This window comes from Cupressus sempervirens, chromosome 10 (assembly GCF_028749045.1).
Source record: "Cupressus sempervirens isolate cs-2001-9-10 chromosome 10, ASM2874904v1, whole genome shotgun sequence".
NCBI classification, from domain to species: domain Eukaryota; kingdom Viridiplantae; phylum Streptophyta; class Pinopsida; order Cupressales; family Cupressaceae; genus Cupressus; species Cupressus sempervirens.
This window is the reverse complement of record NC_143127.1, coordinates 424,943,472-424,961,767: the sequence shown is the minus strand read 5'-3', so window position 1 is coordinate 424,961,767 and position 18,296 is coordinate 424,943,472. Positions and strand designations below refer to the sequence as shown.

The 18,296-nt window shown below is 34.2% G+C and overlaps 1 protein-coding gene across 1 annotated transcript; it reads left to right on the top strand.

Annotated features, from left to right (window-relative positions):
* Positions 1 to 8,212: 8,212 nt before the first annotated feature.
* LOC149534516 (uncharacterized) lies at positions 8,213 to 12,886 on the top strand. Its single transcript, XM_089803724.1, has 2 exons — positions 8,213 to 10,302; positions 12,621 to 12,886. The coding sequence occupies exon 1, from the start codon at positions 9,197 to 9,199 to the stop codon at positions 10,055 to 10,057; it is 861 nt and encodes a 286-aa protein (XP_089659850.1). The 5' UTR covers positions 8,213 to 9,196; the 3' UTR covers positions 10,058 to 10,302; positions 12,621 to 12,886.
* The last annotated feature ends 5,410 nt before the right edge of the window (positions 12,887 to 18,296 follow it).

Below are 18,296 nucleotides of genomic sequence, written 5' to 3'. Positions count from 1 at the left end.
CTTTAAAGATAGTGCAACAAGACACTGATAGATCCCTTTTACAATAGAGATAAAATATATAATCGACGTATCATGAATGCAGAGATTGATAAGGAGAAAAATTTAAATGTTAATCATAGAGTGAGGCATGTCATCCAATTGACCAAGGATTGGGTCACAAGACCTTTCAAGCTAGATCCAATTCCTCAAACTATAGTTTTCCAAGCTATAGCCCGCCCAACAAAATGTAGAGGAGTAAAGGTGAAAGTGCCTACTTTCACAGCTCAATCCCCGATAAGGCTAGAAATAGTGAACCAACTTGATAGAGAAGTTGGGTACTGTAGGGCTCAGAAGGATAAAGGAAAGAGGGAAAGGGCTTCTCCTTAGTAAGCCAAGCTAGAAGAAGTTCCAACTCAAGCACTGCCACAACATGAGGTAGAGAATGTACAAGGAGTAGAGAATGTAGAAGTTACGAAGACCTAGGATAATCCTCAAGTGCTACTGATAGAACAAGGGCAAGAAGGAGTTGAAACATAAATACAAGAAGTGTCTCTACCTACTCAAGAGGTACAAGCCTCCCCATCCACTCCCAAGTGAAGAAAGATCAAAATTCTAGTCAAGAGGAGACAAAAGGTGATTAGAAAGGTTATCCCTTTTCCATTAGTTCGAGAAGTTATTCTAGAGAAGAAGAAGAGGGTGATGAAGACGAAGAAGATAACCTTCGCTTGAGTAAGAGGACTCGTCTTGCTAGGGCAAAAAAATTAGAATATAGAAGAAGCTCCACAATTACACCACCATCCATTCCCACTTAGCCTATTCAGTCTACGACTTCAGAGGATGAGTTATAACAATGGATCAATGAGTAGAAGGGTGAAGGGGCTAATGTATTTCAGATGTCAGATTTTGATTTTATGCCGGTTGGCATTGAGTTGGTGGGATATAAGATAATAGATACTCCAACGAATCAACCTCCACAAGAGGATTAGAGTCAATTGCCACCTCAATCGCAAGGACCCAAAATAGCTACACCATCACCAAATCTAAAGTCATTTTGTGAAGATAAAGGTTCAACTACTCCTCTCCCTCTGGGTAATGAAGAACAAGTCCAAGTAGAATAGGAAGAAGAGCTGCAAAAAATACCCATCGATGAAGTGTTAGAGGAAGGACAAATATGTGAGTAGCCTCAATAGACTTCCCAAGACACAGAGGTGAGAACTATGGACTCGACAAATACAGAGACTCCTGATGTGGATCTCTCGCAAAAGGAGAAGACTCTAGAGAGGAGTGATAAGGGAAAAGTCCTAGTAGAACAAAATCCTTCTTCTTCAAAAGGTAAATCTCTAATGGATCACACTTCGAGATGGTTGAGGAAAGAGGTGATTAGAAACAAAAGGCAACAATATTCCACTGAGGAAGAGGGAATGAAAGAGTTAATCGAAGCTCTCAAGAAGCTTGAGTCACCTGTAGATGATGCACGAACATTGGCCTTCATCACGAGTGATCAGAATCAAGACTTATTTTCCCATGTTGCCATCCCTTCTCTGCATGCAGACATTGAGGACTTGACTCCAAAAGATTATCAAATCAGGAAGGTTGTGCTTGGAAAACCCACCATGGATATTGCCAAATTAATGGTGACAACAAGAATCAAAGAAGTGTTCAGGCACTTAAAGTAGGAAGAGACAGAATTGATAACACTTCAGAAGAAGAATGAGATCCTAAAGGGATATCTGAATGAAGTAGTTGGTCCATTAGATCCTGAAAATACCGAGGAGACTCTAAATGTAGCACTTGAGAAAAGGGATAAGGAGAATGTGCAACTTTATCCATTTTTGAAAGCTTGTCGAAAATGGCGAGAAACTTGATCCATTTTTGAAAGCTTGTAAAAAATGGTGAGAAAGTTTTGAAGAGAAAGGTGCGCAGATTATTCAAGGAAATCTCAAACTGCTAACCACATGTAGAATAATGCAGATAAGTTGGTTGCTATATTGAACCAGGATTTTGGGTTAATGGATGAAGTGCATACCTGGGGTAAAGACTTGCAAGCGTTATAGTCAATAAAGGGTCAAAGGTTTCAGCTGTATATATGGTAGATGAGTTAGATAAAATTGATAATTGGATAGAGAATATTATGAATGACAATAAATTAATGGAAACATTGCATGCAGATATTCATAAGCTTAGGGATCAAACCCAAATGCAAATTTTGGAGGCAGAGAAACATTACATTGATGCATGTTTAGACATTGTTAAAGATGATTCAAGGGATAAATTGATGACTGTAGAAGTAGTTGTTGAACAGTTTCGGAAGACTTTCGAAGAAGCTTCCACTGATGATGATATTAGGCATGCATTTAGGACTAGAGAGGCATTATTAGATTTGGATGTAAAATTGGGAGATTTTGTAGGGACTCGCATTGAGGTGCACAACTATAGGAGAAAAGTGAAGGACAAATATGAAGCTTTAGATTTTTTGGATGCAACCCACATCATTGAGATTATAAAGAAATTCAAGAGAAAATACTCAGACATAGCTTTGGTATAAAAGGAGAACAAAACCCATAAGCTAAAATTTTAGTTTTGACACTTGGTAAAATTTTGCATTTTTTGGACCTACTTCTGAGGTGTGTAGGTGCATTAGGTGTGCTGCTTCTGAGGTGCGCTTCTCTGAAGGTTAACTAGAAGTTTTTGAAGAATTCAGAGGTGCACCAACAGTTAACTGCCAGTTCCAAATTTAGAGCTTTCTATGCATCAGAAACACATTCTAACGACGGTTTAACTCCTATAAACACCTAGTGAAGATGGCGCTTCTGTTTTTGGCATTTCCAAAGACTCCTACATCATCTAATGGCTTTCTCCTTCTTATTTACTCATGTTTTGTTTTTGTTTTTTTAAGACATGTAAAGGCTCATGCATCCATTTAATAATATAAATATGGATGGAGTCCTACTTAGCACCAGTTAGAGAGTCAGTTTGTACATATAAATAGATCTGTTTTATTAGTTTAGAAGCATATGTTTGCATAAAGAGATCTCTCACTCTCAACACAAATTGAGGATAACATTTCTTATAAATTTAGGAATGTAATATGTATTCTAGGCCATTATTTTGATGCAATAATATATGCTATTGGTGCTGTAATTCGAAGTGTAGTTAGTCTTGCCTGAGTGTGTTATATTTTGTGAATGTATGTTCATGGAGTGTAATGGAGCCAGTAGTTTTATTGCATTATTTTGACTGTGTGATCTTTTAATTCTAGTGTTTGCAATAGTTTTAGAAATTTTGTTGACATACTTAGTTCGATAAGAGATCACCCTTTTTGTTCCCGCATAGCTTTTTGTCTTGCATGAGCGCACTTTTAATGGCCTTGCGATCTGATGAAAAGTGAAATATCTTAGGGTTACTAAATTTCCATCGACGATTGCATCAGTGGAATTAAGGAAGTGCTGCTCCTATTTTCATTGATTATCCATCGATCTTTTCAAAGGCATAATTTGTAGACGTGTTGTTTTTGTAGCTTATGTCCGTTAGGAATTTACTTTTCCAAGTTATTTGCTTGAACTTCTTATTACCCTATCTTCATTATTTTCTTTGCTAACCCCTGGTTAAATTAGAAATTCATATAGTTGCATTGCTAGATTGCATTCATTCAAAAACATAAAAAATACAAAAATATATTTCTTTTGTGTGTTTTTTCTTTTGAAATAGCAAGCAGATTCAAGATCTTATCCGAATCGGTTAGAACTAGCAAAGGCCTCCCTGTGAACAAATACATTTATCTTCAACTGAGCGGATTCTAGTAGGTCACAAGATCACCCGAAACCTTGGAATTGATGCCATATTAGCTTTTCAAGAGAGGAGTTCGAAAGGACTCCTGTCGTTAAGCGTCATGCAAAACGACAACTCAACAGTTATCTTTAATAAATTTCTATATGATTATGAAATGAAATTTTGTTATTTCTCAATCAAATTTAAGAAAGTATTCTACTATATAATTTTTTTGAAAACTATTATCATAAAATTCACTTGTTAAATCTAAAATTATTTTTGAACTTCAAATTTTAAAAACTTTATATTATATGTTTTATTATTGTGAGCAAGACATTCTAAGAATACTATCATATTATCCAAACTTAAAATCCCTAAACTCTATTATTTTAATAATAAAAAAATACTTACATATTTAAAAAATCTTATTTTTTAAAATTGAAAAATAATAAATAAATTTCATATATAAAATTTAAAGTGATAGTAATGATTGAAAAATAAATGACTAAAAATATTAATATTTATAACACCAACTAAAAAAATTGGATTAGAAAAATCTATGAGACGTTTAGAAAAATCCACAAACTTCCACATCACTATGAAAAACATTTGATCATGGCAATTGAAGACAAATCAATATTTTAAATTCCAATAAAAGTAAATAAGTCGTAGCATTACATCAACAACTTAAAATATTATAGAAGAGAAACAATTGCAAAGACTTTGTTAAAGAAAAAAAAACAAGAAGAAAGTGAAGGAGAGGTTTTTTCACAACATTTTTTTCTCTAAACATGAAAATCCTATAGTAGTGAAAATGAGGAAACTAAGGGCTTCAAGAGTGTTTGTTTGATACTAGAAAATAGGTTGGATTGTTCTTCGTACAGAGGTGTCATATTGGAGGAACTATAGCTTTGTGGAAATAAGTTTTGTTCTGGTTAAGCTAGTCTAGGGAGATGAAAAACCTATTGTATACATGTAACAATATTTTTTGACTTATTCTTGACCATTTTTACTTCCATGAGTTTGTAAAAAAATTTCTATATGTTAACTAATTCATTTTCTCTTCCTTCAGCGAGGTATTCTCTCGTTAACATCAACTTGTAATAATTTAATAATTTAATAAATGTGACCTTTTAAAATAATATTTATAAAATATTTATATGGTGAAAATATAATAAAAATATATTTGACAATTTAAGCTTTATTATAAAATGGTGCTATATGATTTGCATTATTTTTAAAATATGATCTTTAGAAATAATATTTATAAAATATGTTTATATGATGAGAATGGAAAGTGACTGAAAAGTCTTTAAACAAAAAGATTTGGATTAGAAACATTAATAAAAGAAATAACTTTCTATGTTGACACTTATCCATTCTTATATCACATCATTCTAAAAGAATAAATAATTCTAAATTTTGAAAGATATAAAAATTAGAAATCAAATATCTAAAAATCGTCAAAGATATGTGGTCAAAAGATAATTGAATTGATGGAATTATAGTGATTTATAAGAAAAATTTAAAACAATAGAAACATATATGAGTTAGAATATCCCAAAGTGGTGCCTATGATTTTCCAAATGCATTATCTAAGACAATGAACTAATGAAAATGAATATTTAGAAACGTATAAATATGTACTCTTATCTCTCAATTGAAAAATAAAAATCACACTCCTCTACCTCTACCTCTGCCTAACTCATATTTCAAAAAATCTCATTCATGTATGAAGGAAAGAAAGCTTTAAAAGGCACTAAAAGCATAATACTCCATAATTTTTAAGAAAAGTAGTTATAAACCCATCCACCTCATAAAATGTCCAAAACAACCTTGCACTCAAGCACAATCTAGAGTTCTAAATTTTTGCCCTTCTTTTCGATAGATTTTTTACGACTATACAAAGCATTCATTGTTTGTTTGCACATAAATTTTCCACACCCTACGTACAAATGGGTCATGATACCAACATGATATTCAATTGACAAATTAGAAAAATATTTTCATATGTACAAAAATAAAGACAAAAGTATCAATTGAGTTATACTTCAACCCATCCACCTCATAAAATGTCCAAAACAACCTGCACTCAAGCACAATCTAGAGTTCTAAATTGTTTGCCCTTCTTTTGGATAGATTTTTATACGACTATACAAAGCATTCATTATTTGTTTGCACATAAATTTTCCACACCCTAAGTACAAATGGGTCATGATAACAACATGATATTCTGTTGGCTTATTAGAAAAATATTTTGATATGTACAAAAATAAAGACAAAAGTATCAATTGCACATACCTAATGATAGAGTACTATTTTGTATGAGTGCTTTGTATGGGTAAAGAGGCATCTCATATATATGAAATATTGTAGTCTAAATTGTTGGAGGAATATAAGATCATGACTTGATTTAGAGAAATAGAGGAGCAACACAAAAACATAAGATGCTTCTAATTTTCAACTCACGACTAATCAAAGAAAGAAAGACCAAGCATATTGAATCGTTTGACAATATTTTGAATAGTAAGTATACCAGTTTTCTTCTATGCAAGTGTCACAACTAGAATAATGTCATTGCTTATTCGTTACTTATGAATTTAGGTATTATGTTGAAACCTATTATTGCATCGAGAAACAATCGCTCCTTCTTTTGAGACCACCAAAGGTCTACTAAATTGATAAATGAAAAAGAGAGTTGGTATCACATGAATGTTACAAATCCATAGTGCATGGAGAAGAAAAAGTAATTGAAGATGCCAAAGATATAAGTATAGAGTCTCCATTCATCGTTGATTACTTAAGCCAACTATAGATGATTCCAAATCCAAATTCAAGTAGTAAGTAATTGTGCTTCCTATTCCCCTTTCACTACCAATTACTTAAGACACCTCATATGATTCAAATTACATGGAGTAACATGGATTTACATGTGTCATTTATAATGATGACCAATTCGGGCAACAATGACAACCATTAGAAAGATTTTTTAATTCAAACTAAATATGATATAGCTGTAATTTTTCTTCTAAACGAGGAAGATAATTTATTTACATAATATTTCTCCACTAGCATTCTAAAATATGAAATGACAGGCATAATAGCCTTCATTCATTTCATTTATTTAGTAAAAGACTTTATTATTAAAATGTTTACAACCATAAATGATGTCATTGTAGAAAGCCTCTTGACTTAATTAAAAACTAATAATTATTAGATACACTTTAGTTTTTACTTTACACACTATATAGAAATAGTAATGACCGAGTGTGGAATTTTCAGAAGAATTATGTCGGTTGAAGAAATAAAACAAAAAATTTAATAAAAGGAAAATTAGGGTGATTTCAAACATTTTTAAAATTGTGAGTTTGTAGTGTTAGAAGATGTAATTTGTAGTTACTTAATCCATAGTATTGATATGGTATGCTTATAGATGATTTTGTTGTGGTTTGGAGTAAACTTTTGTCAAAGGAATATTGTAAAAGTGAAATTAACGTGTTATGAGCGATTTGGAGAAACATGAAGCAGATATTGTTGAGAGTTGCATATCTTGATTTCTTAGTGAGAGTTGTTATAATCACACTTCATCTTTTTTCCTTATAATTGCGTATGAATGATTTTACATTTTGGAGTACCTCTCAAAGGAGAACATCAATAGACACAATCGCGTCTATGAGGGGAGCCTCCTTAGCAGAGGCTTCTTTCTGTTTATGGAGGTGATATGTTAGAGCTCCATATTCTCCAATTGCAGAAACATGTCTATGGGTTTGCTTGGACAATCTACATATTGAGGGCTATGAAAGTTTCTTGGGTCATGTTGACCTGACTACTACAATGTACTCCTTGCCTAGAGTAGCTTTACCATTGTGAATATAGTAAATAGACCTATTAAGGAACAAATATTAGTTGTGGTTATTTTGTGGGATAGAAGCTTTATGTGCTTAACATTAGAGTTTTAACAAGGATACAACATACTTTGTTCTTAATGTGTCTAGTGGTGCTGGCTTTTAAGTATATTTGCCTTCATTTTCTTGGTGTTGGTTTTGAGTATATCTCAAATAATGGTGGGGACTTTAGATTTATGGTGACTAGAAATGTTGTGGATAGCAATAACATCATACTCCATACAAAGGTTGTTGGATCATATTGATGGCTTCTTATAAAGTTGTTTTTTTTGGGTAACCCTCCCTTATGACAAAATCTTCTACTCCCTTTCCCTTTGTGTATGACTATATTGTTGGGACTAACCGTTAATAGAATGTGAACCCTCGTTTTGAAGTTTAATCTTTCAATCAGCCTCAAAATGCTAGCGATGTAAACTGATAATGTGAAAATTAATTATTTCATTGTTTCAATAGTGTACTACTAGACTGGAACCAATATAAAAGGCTTATATAATGTAAACGAATATTATTCTCCGTTCCCGACATCTATGGTATTATATTAACGTGCATCCCAGAAGGCAGAAAGTAGTTGAAATGGACACTCTTCTCACTGTTCTCCCACTTCGCTTCACGCCCAGATGATTTGCCTTCATTTGCCGGAGCTTGGTTTCCCGTCAACTGCCAGGAACGGAAGCAGCAACCCACCGACTGGAGAGGTTCTGGCGTCAATTGACGTGAACGGGAAAATGACTGCCTCTACGGATACGAGTCACGTCGTGATCATGCGCCACGTCAGGGAGGATTCGGACGCGGTGCTCACTTCGACGTCATGTGACGGGACTTTTTTCAACGGCACAAGAAGTTCCGTTATCGGCAATTCACACTGTTTATTATACGCGGTAACAAGTCCGTCCGATGACGGATATGCGGGATGCCCAAAAAAATGGCGGAAATGCCAAGATGTGACGGGAAATTCCCCGGGGACTAGAAAAAACCCTAGTAATTCGATGTTCTGCAGATCGTTTGTCTGTCTAATGACGGGAAATTTGAGGCTTAGAGTTTGAGTATAGTGAATAGTGATGGAAAACCCTGTCCTGGAGTGTAATGCATCTGTTTATGCGGGAAAATTTGCAGGAACTTGAGAGCTGGTAAGCCCTGCTAGGCTGAGATCTTCGGGGTTAGGGTTTGATAGCAAGCTTACAGATTTTTATTTGAAATATTGAAAGGCTGGGGTTTGAAAGGATGAGATACTAGAATTTCTGGGTGGATAAGTTTTAGTTGGTAGCCGGCTAGGGTTTGATAAGTATATTGTAAAGAGACTGTAATTTCATTTCGGGTAGAAGCCTGTTTGGGGAGAATTTTGAAAGGGCTAGGATTCATTTGAATGATTTGGAAACGATACAGGAATTTAAACTCCGATTTGAACCTTTCAATGGAAAATTTGATCGGATAGGGTTCGATAGAGAAACATCGAAAAGGTTAAGGGACTTGACGTCGGTAAAGGCGAAAATTTGCTGGTGTAGGTTTGGATGCAGCATTTATAGAGTTTGGACTTTGAGTAAAGGATGGCGAGTGATGATGATGAGTATCGCAAGGCAAATTTATTGTCTAGGGCAGAATGGCATCCAGACACGGTGGCCCGGTTGATCGATGGCTACGGGGAAAAGTGCGCCAACATCAAGGGATACCTGAAGACCAAAGACTGGGAAGAAATCGTGAAATACGTGAACATACAGTGCGAGGGTTCGAAGGTTCCGAAGACAATGAAACAGTGCAGGGAAAAGATCGACAGCTTGAAACGGCGTTACAAGCTGGAGAAGAGGCGGGTGGAGATCCGCGGCTCGAATCACGTGAACTGGTCCTTCTTTGATAAATTAGACGACATAATGCGCAATTTGAGGCGGAGCGGCAATATATCGGAAGGGCAGTCCTTTGAGGTCGCAGATGCGCTGGATTTCGAGGGATTTGAAGGGGACAGCCGCTCAGATTTAATGATTTCCAATAATAAAGGTAAAGCTTCTTGTATTGAGAATTCTTCAGATGTTTTCTTAGACGATGGAATGCACCCAGACGGCAATAATATTCATAACAATAGCAATAGAATGGGCAGTCGTAGGGTTCGGGTTGAATTTCAGGATAACAAGGGCAAAAGACAGGCACCAGGGGCACCGGATCGTAATTCTAAAAGAAGCTGTCTTAATCCAAACTCTAACTCTCACGCTAGTCTTAGCCCCAATCCCGTCCGGGCCCTTGCAGATGCTCTGGTGAATTTCTCTGAAATCTACTCTAGAATTGAGAGCGCCAAAATGGAGCTGTTTACAAAGATGAATCTGGAGCTTGCAAAGCTTCACAGGAAGAAGAAGAAAAATCCGTCCTCCTCTAGTATGAATTGTGCAGAATCTGACAAGTGCAGGGCTTCCCAGTAGTTCTAGGACATTGAGAATTGAATTTCATCTCAACGGGAAGTAATGTGGACAATGCAACTGGGCAAATTGAGTTTTTTCATTTGCTTTGGATGAGGTGTTGAGTATGTTTAGCGAATGTTCAAAACCAGTTATAAGGACTTACCTATTTTTAGAAACCAGCTGGTCTGTGTCGCAGAGGAAAGCAAAGTGCCAATCAAGAAAGCTTTAACTAGGCTTGTTTTTTGGAGGCTGAATATGATAACCGGGTGAGTCGTCTGTAAATTACAACTAGCTTTGTACTAAAGTCTATTATGCTAGTGGCATATGATGTTTACAAGAGATCTACCATAACATAGCTTGCATTTTATTCATAAGCTTTGGATTATTGCATTTTTCATTACTCTCTGACAGTCTAGCTTGACTCTCACTTATGCTTGATTTTGGTAAAAACTTAAAGCTGGTTGTATTATTGTTGTAGTTTATAATTCAAAATGAATTGATGTTGAAATGTATTGGAACTTTGAATAACAATGGTTTTAATCCCTTCAATGTGTAGTTTCTACCAGTACCATTTTCCCGTTTAATTTGTTATTTTCTTTGCAAGATTTTGATTAAGCTTGTGGGAAGACAAAAACATTGCTGTCTATGCTCATGCTCATAGTTTCTAAGAGTCCACAATGAGGATATGCTTGCCCTTGTTAGAGCAGTTTATTTTTAAGGTTTGTCTATACTTCACTTGAAGCAAAGGGATTAATGAATCAGCAGAAACTTTGATTGTAAATACAGTCTGAATATCCAATAAATATCCAATTTTGGGAAATATGAAGTTGTAAGTAGACAACGAGGGAGTTTGTCTGCCTTTAACCTGAGAACGGAAATGCCAAATATAATCCAGTAAAGTGAAAACATACATTAGAGAGAAGTTAGAATAGATTACTTTAACTACAGTCATATCTGGAATGGGAAGGCCTCTTGCAAGTGTACGATCATCTAATGTATAGAATTTGGATCCCTCCAACTTTCCCAGATCTGCTATGCACCAAAGAGAAGCTTGTTGAACTTTCATTTAAATAGTAATTCTTGAAATATTGATATACATGGAAACTGCGAAGTAGTAGGATTTGCAATTCAGAACTGTGATTGATGTTGAATTTTTCTGCGCAACTGCACAAATCATATTCCTTCAGTCAACCAGCATATCCTTTATCTATGAAGATAATTTGATATGCAATATAACAACCTTGGATGGTCATATATGCAATATATTCATTTGAGAACCAGATTGCTTAAAAAAATATACTACATAGTCATCTGCCAGTTTTTATCAAAATTTTAATTTCTCCAAAGGATCTCTGACTACATTGGTATGCTCACTTTGAGGATTACATGGGAAGATATTTTTTCAGAACCAACAGCTCTAATAATACTTGCGCAATAAATCTACAAACTAATGCTTCAAAGTATTGACCCCCAAGGAGGCAGAGAAGTTTATTTTTGCATAAATTGAGATTCGACAATGCCAAAAAAAAAATGTAGTTACATAATGTTTAGGATTGCTTTTGGCACCATAAGCTACTTGACATATGATGTTTATCTTATTTTACAAATTGATGGTTGTGCATATACATAGTTCCAAATAAGTTGATAGTTACACCACCTTAGGGGACGGGGGGATGGTGGAACCGGGGGACAAGTTTCCGGGACGAGGGAACAGACGGGCCTTAATTTGGGGACAGTGGCGGGGGGGTGTGTATATATATATGGTACTTTAAATGCTAGTTATGAAAAGATGCATTGCAATATAAGATATAAAGATGTGAAAGAGTGAATACTTGAACATTGGATGGAATTGGAACATCGAACATTGAACATAAATAGTCGAATCAGCAAATAGTCAACATCGAGATCCATAGCGGAGGTGGTGGAATCTGGTGGTGCCACTAGGGATGGGGGGACGGAGTCCTCAAGTTCCCGGTGCGTCCAAGTCTCCGGGATGTGGGGCAAAAAGGGGGGGGCACGTCTCTGTGTTACCTGATAAATGCCAATGTCTCAAGAAAATATAATTCCTTCATGGCAATGAGTTTGACTCAAAAAACTACACAGTTAAATCCTGATAGCAATATCACAACACAATGAAATGAATTCTATAATTTGGAATATCTAACCTTTGAATTCTCAATTCTTTAGCCTTTTTCTTATTGCCTCACTTTGCTTGGAAATAAACTTGTCAATCAGTTTACTGTTGAATTTACTTCTGGATACCCATGATGATTGTGCAATCCAGATGGCTATTTTTCTTCCTTTTGATTTACTCCTCTCTGTGTTCACTTATCATCTCAAAAATGCAACCATAATTTCATTTCAGAAACAAAGTCTCAAGGTTTAAATCTTTCTAGTGTCATCTTTTTTTTCCAAATTTTTTACCCGCTTTCCCTCATCTAGCTCATTTGTGATCAATTTTAGAATCAGCTATAAGAAAATCAGTTATTTCCTGATTGAAAATCTTCTTGCTGCTTCATCCTTAATAATTTCTGTTTGGACTTGGTTCTAATTAAATCTCATGTTTCATTTGCCTTCTCTGCAGGGCCTAACACCTCTGCACTGAGATGAATCAAGCTCATTTTTTTAATTCTTCTGTGCAGCCAATGTAGGGAGCATGTTGCCTCCTTCAGATTCTAGCACGACTTAATTTAATATTAAAAACATTATTCTAGATGTATCCAAATCTTTCCAGTAGAATAAATCAGATTTAAACATGAAAATTGTGTTGCATGCTTTTATAGACTTCTAAAATATTAGACAATGTAATTTATTAATAACTCACGGTATGAAATTTTTTATAGTGCCAAAGTTGGTCTTGGAGTGATATGTTAGAACGCGATGCTGTGAAGTTTATGATTATGTGAATGACTATGGTGGCATATTAATGATTTAAATTTTAAAATATGTCTAGGAACATTTGTCTACAATTTATTTTACATATCACACAAATGTTCCCTCATTGACATTTCATGTCATCTAGTTCTTCACTTGCTTAACTTTTTTCCCTTACTCCCTGGCATCATCCTCTTATCTTGGCCTTTACATATCAGTTTAAAGAACTTCTCTCCTCGCTTTTACTTAAAAAAAAAATTCTTCCGGCCATTAAATTCATTTATGCCACTATCTTTAAATGATTATGCTTTTCTGGTTCAGTCAGTGCTCCAGTTAATGTCTAGTCTTTGGCATTTGTGCACACATGTTGTTGAATTTTGATTTAAAACGGGTATTTTAAAATTTTGTTGCAGTAAAATTATATTGCTTCTCTTCTTCCTTTTTTCTGTAAACAAATCAATATGCATTTTAGAAATTATGGAGACTGCTGTTTTAACATGGTTAGAAGCACATAGTCGTTTACACAATTGACAATTTTAATGCAGCAAGTATAAAACAGCATGCGTGTGGCAATATTTGGATTCTGAATAGTTTCTTGCTATTATAACTTGATCATAAATTCTTGAATCTGTGAGACTACTCCCCAAAATTCCTGGGGCACAGCTTACATCTCATATATGATATTAACAAGATATAGCCAGGTTGCAAACCTTTACTCTTCAGAATTTGATAGAAGAGATTGCTTGTATGAGACATTTACATATGTTTTATGCAGTTGAAACTGTTCGACCTTTATTCTTGAGTATTGGATCAGACCTACAGACATGCTTTCCATTGTATATGATTTCAAATTGGCTTGCCTATGAATGCTGCAGTCTTCAATCGGAAGTGGTGCATCAATGTATAAAATAATAATGCCCTTTCTTTTTGGCCAGTATTGAAGAAATGGTTTCATTTGGCTCCTAATTTTTTTGAAAAAGGTGCTCGTTTATATGATAAATATTCTATATGCAATTGAAATTCCAATGGACATGTTGAAGTAGTACCTCTGGGGGTATTCATAGGAGATTTGTAATGCTCTATGTTTTAAGTGAGATCTGTGAGAACTTCAATGTATATTCTCTAGGATGATTTGGACTAAAGCTATTCAGAAAGATCAAGTTTTGGTATTTTATTTTACGTTAAAAATCTCTATTTCTTTCTGGGATCTTTTGGAAATTGAGGAGATCAGTCTGTTAGCAACCAAACCGACTTTATATGGCCTGTTGAAAAGCTCTTTACTTTTAGGACTTGTACATTACTTGGTCAAAAAGTTTAGCTTCATATTATTATTTGATACTGTAGCTATATGAACGATGAATGTTTTTGATAAATGTTAATGTTGTCTCTTTCTTAGTAATTATTGAAAAACAAGTTGTGCATCCACCAAAACAATATCTTTTATCACGCCTTATGATAAATATGTACAAACATGCTCTTTTTAGGCTGCATTAAATATGAGAAGTGTGTACTGCACCAGATTAAGAATATTCTGTTGTGGGCCTATGTGTGCTGTGAATGTTAAGATAGAGATTATATAGAGTTAATGCTGAGAAATACCCCAAAAAATTATATAGCACGGTTTAGTACGAAATTGATCTCTCCATTCAGTGCTCTCTTGTTGGATATATTTCTTCTCCCTTTGGGGCAAAGCGATTTTCTTTCACATGGCCTTTGTTACCTCAGGCAGGCTTCTTGTGATCTTTTATTGCTGTCATTTTGTCCACTTAAAATCTCCTTCGTATTTCCTATCATGGTAATTGTAAATCCTCAAGCAATCTATAATTTACTTTATGAGACATGCTCCTAATTTTGAAATTTGAAAAAATGGAAAAAAACACAAACTTTGTTGGATAAAAAATATTGGGGAATAAAGAAAAAATGAACGAATAAACTTCTAATAAATGTCCTAAACGTGTGAAACTTCCTTCACATAAATATTTGATTCTTCCACTTGGGTTTTTTTAAAGGGTCAATTAACGCTAGAGAAAGAGTGGGTTGGATTTAGAGAAATAAGAAAAATGCAATTTCTTTTAAATCTAAGTGTTTATTTCCCTGGCACCAATTGAATTTATATTATGTTGATGGCTTTTACTTTAGAAGGTTTCCATTTCAATTGCACTCTCGTACAAATGAATATTATATCCTCAATAGGAATGAGGCTAGGTGCAAGCCACACGTCGTTGGCAGATCCCTTATACCGGCCGCCTAGGCCAAAAGGAAATGTATTTAAAAATACTTAGCGAAAAAAAGACAATGGCAAGGCTAGCCGTCTGTTTGCACTAGTACTTGAGGTTTAATTATTGGATCTGTTGTATGAATTATATGTTTTACATTCTATATAGACTGTAGATTCCCGTGGGGTAAATTATAAGTTTGAAATTTCTTATTTTGTGAATGTCTGTTTTAATGCTGCGAGGGGCTGTGTGTTTCCGGAAGGGTTTTCCAAGATAAGTAGTCTTTTACTTCTGCTTATTGTGTCTCAATTTTTTCGAAGATAAGTAGTCTTTTTGCTTCTTCTTATTGTGCCTTTATTTTCTTTTTCCTGCATTTAAGTTTTTGTTGCTTGGCCTCTCCTGCATATGATGCAAAATCCATGCCATCCTGATAGTCTATATCCATCCCTTTGTTGATATTACCCATATATTCAGCTATACCAAAAAGAGGTGCAATGGTTAAATCGATAGTAATATATATTAGTATATCTAGAAATTTAAATATGAATCAATGATTTTTCATTTGAGATGTGAAGTATACAAAAATATAAATTGACTTCAATCTTAGCACCCCTCCCTCGAAGATAACCTTGTGTGCCCATCCACACATTGAAAGGGAGATCGTCGTCAATTCATGCATAGTTTAATGTTATGACACTTTTTTTTTTCACAACCTGAAGTGATAAATGGAGAATTTGTTTTTTCAGCTGCAGTTATATCTTTAAAGTAGCTACCTTATAACAATTTTCTTCACGGACTTCAACTGTTATTGTAAAATAATCACTCCAATTTACTCTTTCATTATTTCCTTCACAATCTCTTAATAAAAATGTTAAAAACTTTTTAAGTTTTTTTGCTTTATTTGACTAATACTTATGGTAACACCACAACAAACAATGACCATAGAATATGGAACTTAATAAAGTGTAAATTGTAGGCCATACATTTTCTACGATTATAACACTTTACATTTATTGCATCTAGGTGATTTCCACACAGTTGAAACACTAAGATTTCTTAAGAGGCCACTCATCCCAATACTACTCTAGCTCAAGTGTGCTTAACTTGGAGATTTTCTTCTTGCAAATTTTGTTGAGATATCTTCGGTGCAGCTGTTACACCTCAAGAAGTATTATAAAGCAAGGTTCCCAATTACTGCATTATTTCGTTTGGATAACTTTAGTTACTATTGCTTCATTTTTTTTTTTGGATAACTTAAGTTGGCATTTGATAACAAACTCTATTGTCTCCTTAAAATAGGGTAAATATTTATACATACATAAAAGAAAGTCTAGCCCCAATCAAAGAATAATTATATAAATGATATAACTAAAAAAAAAAGAACCAATATTTATAAAATATTGTACACTTACTGTTACGTTAGTAATAATTTAAACTAAATCATAAACTTTACATATTTTCAACTTCTAAACATATCATACACATTAAAACATGTTATTGTTAGATAACTGAGAGGAGGTGAATAAGTTATTTCTAGTTATCACACAATCCATTCAAATAATTCCAGTACCAACAAAACTTCATAAACATTAACAAAAATCACTTGGTGTAAATATTCGACTTATCTTTTGACTTACTCAACTAATTTACTTCAAATTGTAACTCATTGTTCTTTGCATTACTGAGTATCAGTAAACTTTCCAGCTATTACTTAGTGATTAGTGAATTGCAACAAAAAGAAAAAACATGTAAAACAACTTGTGACACAAATAACATTCATACATTTGACACAAATATTTTAATGTGGAAACCTTATTAAGGGAAAGACCACCTGGGATTGGCAACCCCAAATTTTCACTCTTTTGAAGTGAGCTTTGTCAGGGCTCACCTTGTCAAAGGTTACACACATATTGTTAATGTGACATTGTTAGAGGATTTCACCAAAAGATCATCTAGACTTTATCACTCCTTGTGCCAGACTAAAGAGTTGCTTGATTTAAAGGACCTACAAATACTGTTTAATTGATGTTACCATATAAGATTTCACAGACTTGTTAGGCTGGCTTGGTTTTTTTGAGATTTTCTGTTACAATGGTTAAAAAGTAATAGTAGAAATGATCTGTTGAGAATAACAATTACCTTTGCTTGTTTAGATCTTTATTCACGCACTTTCTTCTCTTTGCTCACTTGGCTGATTCACTCTTTCACCAACTTTGCTTCTTATCTTTCTTTGCTCTACACGGTTCACTTGACTCAACTATCTTCTTTCTCCTTCAACAACTTTGCACCTTTTTTTCTCCTCTCTTGTATTCAATCAACAACATAACAAACCAACAACCTTCAATTAACATTGACATCATCAACAACATTCGATCAGCTCTGAACCAATAGCTTGAAATTGTCTGCTTCTCCTTAAATAGTCTTCTCAATGCTTCTAGATTCTTCCATCTTTGTTGCTTAATCACCATCGTTAATTTTAGGTTTATATCATATTTTCATATTCAAATTTCATATGATGAATTTAGACACTCAGAAAAATATAACTTTCATAGCACTTTGTGTCCATCCTTATCTTCATTTAATCTCCATCATTAGATCCTTCTTGAATTTTCCTAGCCATAGATCTTGTAACAAACTTTGACTCGTGTCTTAGACCATCTTGAACTTTCCATATTTTCATCAAAAGTTCACCTTATATTCCAATTCTCTAATCTTGTTCATCCAGTTGTTACTCAGTAAACATAACATTTACTCGGGTATAGAACTCGGTTAATATTGACTCACTTGGGCAGTACTAAATTTCCCTTCTTCCTTTGCCAATCACTCGTGCAATACTGTAGTCACTCGGTGAATATAGTCTCCCTTCATTAACCTTGTCACTCGGTTAAGCTTGAGTTCTTTAATACTTCTTAATATTTTATGATTGTAAGACAATCAAACCAATATTACATTATCACTATCCAATTCATTCAACTACCCATTGAATACCTTATATATCAATATTGCCTTCATCATACTTTTGTCAAATCCACTTCATCAATCTAATGATACGGTACTTTACTGAGTTAGCATAATGTCTAGCTAATTTAGAATTTGACATCAATGCCAATATAACAATTGATATGTCTCTCTTACATACATTTATAACATTATCAACTAACAATTGCCCA